General features: G+C 41.1%; 1 protein-coding gene across 8 annotated transcripts in view; it reads right to left on the reverse strand.

Annotated features, from left to right (window-relative positions):
• The window catches only part of plch1 (phospholipase C, eta 1), a 60,893-nt gene that overhangs the window by 22,698 nt on the left and 25,987 nt on the right, over positions 1 to 12,208 (reverse strand). For 6 of the 8 annotated variants that reach the window (XM_019874363.1, XM_019874360.1, XM_019874361.1 and 3 more), the window contains 5 exons: positions 9,230 to 9,473; positions 7,756 to 7,885; positions 4,188 to 4,358; positions 3,006 to 3,099; positions 1,167 to 1,370 (listed from right to left, as the gene is read on the reverse strand). In XM_019874363.1, the coding sequence (XP_019729922.1) occupies positions 1,167 to 1,370; positions 3,006 to 3,099; positions 4,188 to 4,358; positions 7,756 to 7,885; positions 9,230 to 9,473 (843 nt within the window). Of the gene's footprint in view, positions 1 to 1,166; positions 1,371 to 3,005; positions 3,100 to 4,187; positions 4,359 to 7,755; positions 7,886 to 9,229; positions 9,474 to 11,071; positions 11,215 to 12,208 lie in introns of those variants that run through there. The other 2 variants (XM_019874368.1, XM_019874364.1) reach the window with 1 other exon arrangement.

A 12,208-nucleotide genomic window follows, 5' to 3' on the forward strand; every position in this document is an offset into this window, starting at 1 on the left:
TGAGAGTGCTATTGATAGCGTCTGCTGTCATGGGTCTGTCTCAGTGACAGACTGAGGCTGCTGTTGTCTTCTTCTCTGATCAAAACAGTGTCCCCTTGCGGATACTCAATGAATTGCACCTGATTAAAAATATTAATTCTGTGTCTTTAATGCATTTTTTTCACTTTTACATTATCCTGCGGGCCTGATTGAACCTACTTGCGGGCCGGTTCCGGCCCGCGGACCGTATGTTTGACACCCCTGCTTTACATAATCATCTCGCGGGCCGGATTAAACTCCTTTGCGGGCCGGATCCGGCCCGCGGGCCGTATGTTTGACACCCCTGGTCTAGACCCTGAATGGAAGACGACCCGTCTTATTTCAATGCAAAAAAACACCGTCTTGTATATGGGCCAATATGGTACTAAACTCAATTTATGATCAAACACACAACCGTTCAGAGTTACTAGGAGAGTGAGCCCGATGCTGCTTCACCAAGATGTTGTCTCATCACACGTAAGCAGCCTGTTTCAGTCCGCATCCATTTCCATGAATTTAAGGCACGTACAACACTTTTAATGGTTGTTGTTGGGCAAAAGATATGCATTTGCACTAGGGCTGAATGAATTTGGAGAATAATATTTTGTTGTTCTACTTCTTCCTTTCATAACTTTGCTGCTGTGAATTGGGAATTTCTCCATTGCGAGACTAATAAAGGTTTTCTTATCTTATCTTAATCCGATTGTGGGTTTTTTTTTCCCCCTGCCTGTTTTTTTTCTAAGAAACTAAAGCAATCAATGAAGACACACACTATGACTTGCAATCACTGCAGCACAAAATTCTACCAAACAAGTGTGGTGTAAACTAAGTCAGTAAGTCATAAGTGAAATTACAACAATAATGCAAATAAATTAGTGGCTTTATCACGTCAACTTTTTATAAACCAGTGTTTAAGATTGAATGACTGTCTATGTCTTATGTGTTGTGTTGTACTATTTTGTTATTATGTTATTATGGCTTCAAGATGGCGCCGCGAGAGTGGCTGCCTTTGCATCAGCTCCTATGTGGCTTTGTTGTTCAGTTTCGATAAAACTGCTCCTTCCGAGTCCAAATCCATGCTGACACTTTTAATGAATGCATGTTGGCCTGTTCTGTTTCTGTGACATCACGAGCGAACGTCCACTGACCTTCAACGCAGCGACAGCCGGACTGGAGAACCCAGGCGTACATGTCGGTCTTGGAGTGCGACAGCAGCTGGTCTCCGGTCAGGTACGTGTTGTGAGAGGAGGCGATGAAATAGTTGCACAGGGGTTGATCCATGTCCTGGTTCACGTCGTGGTGCAGCGGGTTGAAAATATCGCACGTTGGACTACGCATGAAGCTTGTAAAACCTGGAAGGAGACAAAGAACAAATGAAGACATACTGCACAGTTCTGATAAAACTGCCATTTTAGCAACATCCTTAAAAATACTGTACGGTACTTTGAAAGAGGATATACTGTAATTTGGATAAAGGTGCTTCGACGACAGCATGCTTTTCATCGTTATTTCAAATAATACAGCAATTCTAGTCTTGTTTGGAGAGTTTTCCTTTGAATATTAAAACATTTTCTCACAGCTTATGATTTTTGAAAAAAAGAAAAAAAAGGTATTACGACTTCAGTTATTTCCCGTAAAAATTTTGAATTTCGCGTGGTTAAAATGTTTCTTAGAATTTACACTATATAATACAATAATAATAATAATAATAATAATAATTTCTGTTCTTTTTGTAATTTCAAAACTAGCTTGTAAAAGTAAAAAGTAAATGTCTGTAATATTTCCAACAAATTTAAAAAAATGTTACCTTTTTTTTTTAATATGATATTATTCTCATAAGATTTGGAGTTCATTTTTCTTATAGTACTTGGATTTTTTTTCCTCAGAGGATTAAATCTCAGTTTATATAAAAGTATTTTTAAAATCTCATATGTACAATTTAACATTTGTTAATCATATTAGGGCTTGAAGATTGTTATTATAAATAATTTTGGTCATTTCAAAATGTAATTATCACACCAATATTCTTTTTCTCAATATTAATGCTGAAAAAATAATTTTTCCAGACTATGAAAAAATGTAAACCTCATAATTTATTTATTTTAATCTCAATGTATCGCAATCTAAGGTGTATATCAATCCGCGGGCCGCTGGTTGGTGACCGCTACAGTAACAGTCACTTCATGTCATGCAACAGTCACATGATCACATGACATCAGTAAGTTGATCATCCAGCATTATTAAAAAAAAAAAAAAAAAAAACATCACTGAAGGGGCAAGTTTTTAACGGTAACGGATGAGGAATCACAAGGCTGGGAAGTAAGATTCCATTTATCCATAGAGGGAAGAGGACGGAATGAGACAAGGGAGGGTGTCTCGCTGTGGAAACACAGTTATGCGAGTGGACATCCATCTTGTCACGCTTCTATCAAATTCTTGAAAATATTCGCCGTCTATGTGAGAAAAAGGTTATTTCTGTCACAAAGGAGCATGTTGCAGGCCCGCAGGCTTTAGGCCAGCGTCACAGTGTGATCCTCCCACGACGGCAACAATGACATTAGTCTCGCTCCTACACCTCCTCGCGTCAGCCTCGCGTTCGCTGCCGCGCACTGACTTCCCAATTTTCTCACGCCTCCTCGCTCTGTCGCCTGCCTTAAGTCGAGTCTTCAGCCGGCACTGATCATGACACTGAGGGAGAGTGAGTGCTCGCTAAAAAACAAATTATTTATGGGCAAACGTATTGGCACAACGGCGACATGAAACAACTGAAAGGGATCGGGGAAGAAAAGTCTGCTTGGTAATTCACTTTGAAGGTATTTGATTGGGTTTTCTCCGGGTACTCCGGTTTCCTCAAATCAAGATGCACTCATTTTTATGCCGAGCGGATGGGCGCTGTCTATAAAAATGGAGCCATTTTTCAAGCAGTGTCCGGATACATTATTATTAATGCATAAACATAACACTATACCCAACACAGCAAGGCTCACCTTCAATCCCCATGACACCATGTTGTTTGTTCTCGTCGGACACCTCAAACTTGTCAATGATTTCAGCCACATATTCTGGAGTTATGTTGACCATCTGTAGAGACAAAACAAAAGCTGTAATATTTTGGATGGTATCATTTTATTAACATTTCGTTCAGTGCATGTAGATTTGAAAAGAAATTGAAAAGGTCTAATATGGAGAGAGTGAGTAAAATGGCAGGAAGTGAGTGCTGCTAATTTGGTTAGCAACAGGTTTCAACTAGCTCAACTCTTTGTCCACATGCGAAGAATTGCATCTATGAACTGAAATAATTACACTTCCTTCCAAGCAACTCATTTAGAACATGCAGTAATGTTTAAATTCATCTGAGAGTTCATAAGAGCCTCTCAGTCTCTGATTGTGAACAAGAGCGTCTGACATGCGGTCAGGGTAGGTAAGTAAGGCAGTCCCGCCGCCCCCTGCTGGCCATTCTGTTCAACTGAAGTCATTAGTAGTGGTAAAATAGTCATTCACAGTTACCGTGCACAGAACTCGTTTACAACATGCCGTAACATTTCAATTCAATGATAACTGTTTACGTAAATCGATAAGTGCTGCTACTTTGGTTAGCAACATCAACAAGCTAATGTTTTGCTTTTGAACAACATCATCTATGAATAGAAATGAAGAGTCGCATGTTTAGATACACTGCAGTTGCACCTCAACTTACAAGGGACACCCGATTTAGTAGTTCTTTGAGATGAAAGTTGCCACATTGCCTATTTCGTGAATTGTGAGCAAAATAAATTTGAGGTACTAGCACTAGATGATGCCAGCAAACTTCACAAAAAGCAGCAGATCAAAGAACATTTCATGTACTTGCTACAAGCTGCTTATTGCCACTCCCAGGACATGTTTGGACATAAAACCGAGTGGCCAGTCCACTAGCTTAAAGCGAAGACATAAGACAAAATGCCGTAGACTGACTTACGAAGCCAACATCTATGGTGTGTTCGTTTAGTTTCAGTCAAATTTTTAGTTTACCTGTGAAGGCTACAGTGCTTTTTACGTTCAACTTGAAATTCGACTTGAAGGCCAAGCAAGCCGAACTGAACTTTGTGTGAGTAATCTCTGTCAATCAAACAGCATGTTGGAGAGGCAGTACCACAAATCCCAACATCCCGTAAGCCCCACACCCGTACCTTCTGCTCGCAGCGCAGCATGTTGGCCAGATCGTCGGCCGTCAGGTGGTCCTTCCTGTCGCTGTAGGCCATCATCAGCAGGAAGAGATCCCGCCGCATGGACATCATCTTGTAGAAGACGGCAAACTCATCATACGTAAGCGTACCCTGCTGATCATCTGTGTCTGCTTCCTGGAGAAAAAAAGGCTCCGGGGGGGGGGGGGGGGGGGGGATACTCAGGTCAGCCAGTCAGACGCTCCATAAATGCTGCAAGGCATGACATATTGATGACCGCACTTCATTTTTCACCGTGTGAGCAAAGCACACTTCTGACAGCACTCAAGATGCATTAAGATCATAAACCTCGACGAAGATGGTAAGGATTCTAATACGGGTATGGGTTACACATCAACAGCGTCTTGTTTTTGTTTGCTTATGTGTTTGTTTGACAGCAAAACACACAAATCAGCAACAGCACCATATTTTCTATAAAGCTTTTTTTTTTGGGTGTTAGAATTTTAGGTTTCAGGTCAAACTTCAACATCTCAGTGTGGTCAAAGTGGAAAATAACCAAAACAAGTGATTTTGGGGGTAACTTGTTTCCGATTGTCAGCAAGCTTGGTTGACCTGTAGCACCGATAACTGATAGCTCCTCTGCTGTTGTGTTTTTGATGGTGATTAACCTTTATGTTAAGGAGAGTCAAAAGTGGATTTGCAACAAACCACAAGGGATCGTCAATCCAATTAAGGCCTTGGTGAGTGCTTCCCAGCTTTCATTTGCCGTGTTGCTTGCTAAAGGTCTTCTTTTCTTTTGTCAAATAACTCAACCCGTAAGGTGTGGTCTCTTTTTCTTTGGTCCTTGTATGAACAAATAGGTGATGTGCAACTGAGTCTAAAACTTGAATTAAAAGAGAATTTTCATTTTTGTGCGGACAAGTGTTTCTGCCTTTCATCTTTTTCACTCCAGCTGTACGAACCTGAAATGTTACATTTTGTCAGACAAAACAAGCCAATTGAACATGGTTTTTGTATCTTGGAATCAATCATGTCGTCTATGTGTGACCTTAAAAAAATGTAAGAACATTTTTAAAATCTATTTGACACAACACCATTCTGTAAATTACGTGAACATCCGCGATTTCTGGTGACGTGATTAGATCAAGACAGCTCCAGTCATAAATTAAAAATGTACACTTTTTGCTGAAGAGGGTCACCAATTCTCATCGCTCACTCAACTTTCTAATGAACTAAAACCATCTGATAATCAGATTATTTGCCGTCTGAGCTTTTAACAGATCCAAACTTCAAGGTAATGGTCCACGGTCAAGGTCAAAGAAGTGAAAAAAAAAAGTACATGAATTAAAAAAAAAAACAAAAAAACTTTAATCTGCTCCAATTTTAATCTTGATTATCCACCAATAACATCCAAAATTGCAACAAATCGCACAGCCACACATCAAATAAAATCCTAGAGGATTTTCCTGATCCCGTACATATCTCACTATTTTACTGTACAGTACTTTCCTCACACAGTGGATGGCATACTAACCACTATCTTCATTGCTTGAAAAGCTCACCAATCTCACACATTTACTCAACTCAGAAATCAACTCAAAACACACGACTTTCACCAAATGTGTTCTTTGGATCCTGAGCTTTTAAAAGGTCAAGTCTTAAAGGCTACGGTCTATGATTAAGGCTTGCAGCAAGGCCAGACATGTCAAGCAACCGAAACCTCATTTTGCTGCGATTTTTATCTGATTAGCCACAAGCTCCATGGTCAAAAAGGTATTTGGAACAAACCACATTGACTAACATATCAAATCAAAGGACTTGAGAAACGCTTTCCAGTAATGTCATTACATTTGCAATGAGCCACCATATGAGAACGTAATCACCCAAAAACGTTTTCAGTAGAAAATCAGTTTGTATGCCCGAGGATCTATAAAATAGCTTGCAGAATTTTGGGGCCCCAACTCTCCGTTTGGGAAACCCTCCTGTATCTGATAAGAAATCAATGATGCTATTTTTACATTCCGCCCTGATGACATCATCATTTCACCTATTGCACCACAAAGAATGCCCTTTTTCTGTGTTTGATGGCTATTTGAGTCCAACTTTCCATTCATATCATCACACATGTTGCCTGAGGACACGCTCAGCACGCCTCGCTGCTCGTTCCAGTCCAGCACCTCGCACCGACAGCTGATCGCCACCGCCTCATATCACCTGGATCTCACAGGGACCCATTCCCACTGATGCCCAATCTAATAATGGCGACTAATCCCGCCATCGGACAACAACCCTGAATGAGAGAATCCTCATGCAAACTCCCTGATGGCCGTCGACGCAAATGTTTAGGCTTTCTGCATGCCATACTTACCGAGCTTTATCTGAAAATAGATCCACAGGGTTGTTTGTTGCACAAAGCACATCAAGTATCGCAAAAGCGCGGTTACATAAGTAGCTTTTTATCTGGCTTCCGTGATATAAAAATCATTTTGCGAGGATATAAATGGAAGCGCGCTCATTCTCGTCATTTCTGGGCACTCAATTCTTTTTAGGGATCTTCTTTTTTTTTTTTCCCTGGCAAGAAGCGAGGCTTTTAAATCACCAGGCGAAAGTGAAGACACAAATCATTGAAGACTGTCAAAACCCCCCCCCCCCCCGAAAAAAATCGAGGACTGAAAGTGCAACGATCTGTTAGCTGTTCTTCTTTCGTTCCTAATAAAGTGAGACAGTGATGGTCATTAGCACTGCACCGCAGCACTGCGTGACCCTCCTCAGAAACATCACTCATGTCCCGTGTGGAGCTTTGACATGAGCCCAGTGTGACTTCTCCGTTAAAAATTAAGGCTCTTCTCATAGTTTTACCCTTTTTCCCCCCGCCCCCATCACCTAAAACTTTTTCATCGGACCTCGTACCATATAACTGCTCATGCATGTTGAAAAAGCCAGTACTGTTAAATAAAAGAAAAATATGAGCATATTGATATAGAAGTGTCATTATTTTTTTATGATGGTACAGAGTCAGAACATTTCATTTGGTACACCGGCAGCTCTGACTCCTACAGTGGTTCCTAATCAGTGTGCTGCAGGAAATTATATAATTCCACCTCAATGGTCCCAAATTATTTGTTGACAACAAATCATGTGTCTTTGTTCATCTGTCTATGCCTGTGACAGACTAAACAATTCAATACTTTACCACTAGATGGCAGAAAATACAACCTGTGTATCCACTTGTTGCCATTCATATCGATGAATAGATTCAATCATATTTCTTATTATTGTGAAGTACAAGCTCAGGGCAGCATACTGAGAGCTGTTTCTAATATTTTGCCACATCATAAGTAAATAATAATAATCATAATAACAAAGCTTTCTGATCGTGTCAATCAAGCTCAAAGTGTTTATTCACTCATTGGATTTTATTATGCATGCAGGGATGCCTACTTCGGTACAACTCAACCCAAAATAAAACTAGTGCTCAGTTGAGGGTACCTGATGAAGTGTGTACTAAATATATACCCGGATAACATCATGCACCCAGTAGTTCACGTTTTTCATTTGATTTTTCTTCCCGCACCTGGAACATTTGTTTGACCTTCCTCCGTGGGAGATTGACGTTGAGCTTGTGGAGGAGTTGGTAGATCTCATCGATGTTCAGCAGGCCGTCGCCGTTTTTATCGGCTTCCTCAAATGTTTGCTTCATCCACGTCACCACATCACACGTTAAGGATATTTGTCTGAAGTAAGGTTGACGCATCACTCGATTTGAGCTGTTTGGGGAAGGGGGGGGTGAAAAAAACCCACACTGCCTTGAACATATCAGTCAAAAAAAAAAAAAACACAAACAGTGTAGGAGAGTGTACGTCTCCTGTATTTACCTCCACACCAATAAGGAAGTATTTTACTCAAGAGAAGAGCGTTTGGAACGCAGAATGGAAATTGTGGAACATAATACAGTAGCATATACGCGCTAAATGTAATGTCACCATGCTGCAATGATGGCAAATCCAGGCAACCAACAGTGGTTTACGCCATAGTGTCAGCGCGGGACACTTTGAACACCAACTGATGAGCTAATACAAAATAAACAGCATCTCAGAGTACCTGGTTTTGTAAATGAAAAAGCACCAATATTGAGTATAGCTTAGCTATGTCAAGACTAGTCGTACTATGCAGTGTAAAAGAAGCATTTTGGAGACACAGGGCACAAAGAGTCTCAGATAAATTTATCACATTATAAATGAATTCCCTGCACAATAATTGAGGTTGAGGCTTTTATACACTATGAAAATATGAATTACCAAACCCCTTTAAAGTCCATTGCTAACCAAATTAGCAGCGCCGGTCAGATGATTTTAAGTGTGGCAATGGACAGCGAGTTGTAAGCAGGTTCCCTAACAAGTAACTCGGGACTCGCCGGTGCCAGCCGAGTGGTCGTGCCCCTGGCCAAGCACCCTGCGTGAATGACCAAGGCAGCAAGCTGTTAGCAAGTAGCCGCTAACGGCAGCGAGTGATGCCTGATGAGAACGGCTGCTGAAAGTTAGCGTGTCCGCTATTAGTTAGCTCGAAAAGCGCCCTGACCCATGTGTAGCTTGTCAGTGTTGAATAATTACCAACTCTGTCTGGTTTTGTCCGCATATAAGGAAGTAAAGGCTGTAGACGTTACATTCAAGCGACTTTGGACACATGACTTGTGCTTTCAAGCGCTCAAAGATTTTTTATATCTAATTCATTGCATGAGTTTCCATCATTAATTGCAATGACGTAATCACATGTTTCTATTTGATACGAATTTACCAAGGGACCAATTCTCAAAGCTTCTGGCTCACAGGTTTAGTTCTGCCCACAAGCACCACACTCCGCCAGTGTTGACTTTCGAAGTAGCGTGGCGGTAACTTGAGCAGGCTATTTTGCTCTGAGATGATACGCCAAAGACGCACAAACCAATATGGAATTTGAATTTGGTTTCGCAAAATGGAAATGATAAGGGGTACAGGATGGCGCTGGGATGGATGGCATTGTATGCCATGATTTGCATGTGAAAAGGATATTGGTCGTGGGTGCGCTGCCGTTTGGCCAAAGAGTCCTCGTCGCTGATGCCGGCCATCAGGTATCGGAGGCCCGTGACCCAGGTCCGAGCTTCATCCGAGTTGGACGTAACCAGATCCAGGGACTCCATGTGGTTGCCATGGTAGACGGTGAAGCAGCACGCCGGGTCCAAGCTGCCCTCGGGATGCCGATGGAAGATGTCTGACTGGCCGCCCTCTGTCACTTTGTACAGTGAGTCGATGGTGACTGACGGGGATGGAAAATTAGAAGTTTACTCCAAAGTACCTCAAGATGCTCCACCCATCGAATACGGAATGAAACTCACTAGGTCTCAAATGTCTTTTGAAACTAGATCCAAGAACATTTTCATGTCAACTAGAAACAAGGAGCAGAAGACTGTGTGTGCACGTGTCGCTGCTGTGAATTGATTCTAAAAAGATTAATTCATAAAAAATCTATACTGAACACAGTGAGCAATTGAATTACATTACATTGAAGTTCGGGGTGTAACTACTTAATCGTGTATTGATGTGTTTGACGGTGCGGAAGAGATTTTCAAAACAAAGCAATGCATTCATTTGCGTAGATAGATACACTTTGGATTTTGCAAGAAAGGAGATTGTCTTGCCGTGTTTAGCCTTTGCAAATGCCGAGTGAAATGTAACGGGGTCATGACAATTTGTCGACCCATCTCGACCAGTGCGATGCAATATAAATGGCAACAAACGTGTGAAGAATCAAGAGCGGCTGTTGCCGTGCAAGGAAGTCTGAGAGGCCAAAAAGGTGTTTTTTTTTTTTTTTTTATCCTCGTGCGCAAAGTATGACATTTTTGTTACCCCCCCTAATTATCGTGAATTACATGAATAATCACCATTCGTGTAACTCTACCCTGCACTAGGCCTAAATATTAAGAAAAAAAAACCTCAAATTTAAATGCAGTCAAGCCTTTTTAGTTATTTATTTTTACTTTTGCGCCATATTGGATGCACTCAATACAGCAACCCTGATAGAGCAACTTGATTTGATTTTGAGGCAAAATGTTTTTGTCACTATACATTGTTGGAATGATCCATTTCCCTCCCCTTGAATAATCTCATCTCTTAAATTCCATCTTGTCTGACAGGAAAAATATGGTCGCATCGTTTGACATCCCACACATATACATTTTTGGAAAGGATGGGGCACACGTGTATTTCACAATTGTGGCTCGTGAGCATACTTAAGAGGCTTATCTCATGCTGACAGTGGCAAACAGTCATTTTTAAACATGTTTGTACACATCTATAGGCGTCTCAGTGGGTTGATGCTGAAAAAACTGAATAATCCTCTCAGTGGCAGCAGCGGTAAACATCACACACACACACACACACACACACACACACAACTTTCAGCCATTTAAGGTGAAATAGGAGGATGACATAAATCTCTCCGTTTCATGACATTTGACTTTTGTTGTTGGGGTATTAATTCTATCGTGTTTTGAGAAAATTGTACGCAACACCGCAGTTAAAGACCTGTTTGTGGTAGTTGCTGAATGCTAAATATCACCATTAAGAGAAAATAGTAACACCTAAATGTGTTTATTTGATAATTGATCTTTTAGTTTTTGTATTATTTTCATTTTATTTCTTCTCTTTTATTCATGGTTCCATTTTTGTTATATCATTTGCGCCGGTGTTATTTCTTATTTGGATTTTTTAACCCCGCCCCCCTTTAGAAAATGATAAACCTCTATTATGACTTGTCAATGCATGCGTACCAAATGAAGTGGCCGTTGTCTTCAGCGTGTGTGTGCTGTTGTGCCACGTGCGTGGGCGTTTGTTCGAGCGTGCGTGCAAACGTACTCTTGGCCTTCTCGCTCTTGCGTGATGGCTTCCAGCGGATGCAGGAGCGATGCTCATCCAGGTAAAAGAGTCTCACCAGCCCTTTGGATCCCGCCTTGAGCTTCACCATCTGTGTCCCCGACTGCATTACGCTCATGCATCGCTCCACTGAGAAGAAACACACGCGCACGCACACAAACACACACACACATACATATATTAATATATATAGATATAGATATATATAGATATATATATATATAAAGAAAGAAAGAAAGAAAAAAAGAACATCATTAGAGTGTGACTGCATGTAAGACACAAAAGGAGCAGGTGTGTGTTCTTTATTTATCTTTGTAATTTGTTTCACTGGATGTGGGCAAGGTCAGAGTGTAAAGCGCACACAGAGATGCTGCTGTTTGCGAACACAAGGCTATCTATCCGCTGAGAGAGAGAAAGCCCTAAAAGCAGCTCAAAGAGCAGAGACACTAAGTCATTGATGCACAGGAAGAACATCTCAGCCTCGCCGGGAAGGAGGATGCAAAAGTCTCAGCTTCATTCAACACATTGGAAGGAGCCAACGTCCTTTAGGTACACCTGCGCATCCAACACACAATTCTGTGGAGGATGTTACTCTATTATGACCAAAACAGAAACTCTGAAACGTCACAGGGATCTAAAGCACCCTGTTATACTCTTAAGGTATGCACTGGTGCACAATCAAATCAAAAGAAATCACAGCGGCAAGTCAAAACACATCATTTCCCACAGAAAAAACAACATGAATAATCACCATTCGTGTAACTCTACCCTGCACTAGGCCTAAATATTAAGAAAAAAAAACCTCAAATTTAAATGCAGTCAAGCCTTTTTAGTTATTTATTTTTACTTTTGCGCCATATTGGATGCACTCAATACAGCAACCCTGATAGAGCAACTTGATTTGATTTTGAGGCAAAATGTTTTTGTCACTATACATTGTTGGAATGATCCATTTCCCTCCCCTTGAATAATCTCATCTCTTAAATTCCATCTTGTCTGACAGGAAAAATATGGTCGCATCGTTTGACATCCCACACATATACATTTTTGGAAAGGATGGGGCACACGTGTATTTCACAATTGTGGCTCGCGGGCCTACGTTACGGGGTGATATCATGC

This window comes from Hippocampus comes, unplaced genomic scaffold (assembly GCF_001891065.2).
Source record: "Hippocampus comes isolate QL1 unplaced genomic scaffold, H_comes_QL1_v1.1 scaffold125, whole genome shotgun sequence".
Lineage (NCBI taxonomy): Eukaryota > Metazoa > Chordata > Actinopteri > Syngnathiformes > Syngnathidae > Hippocampus > Hippocampus comes.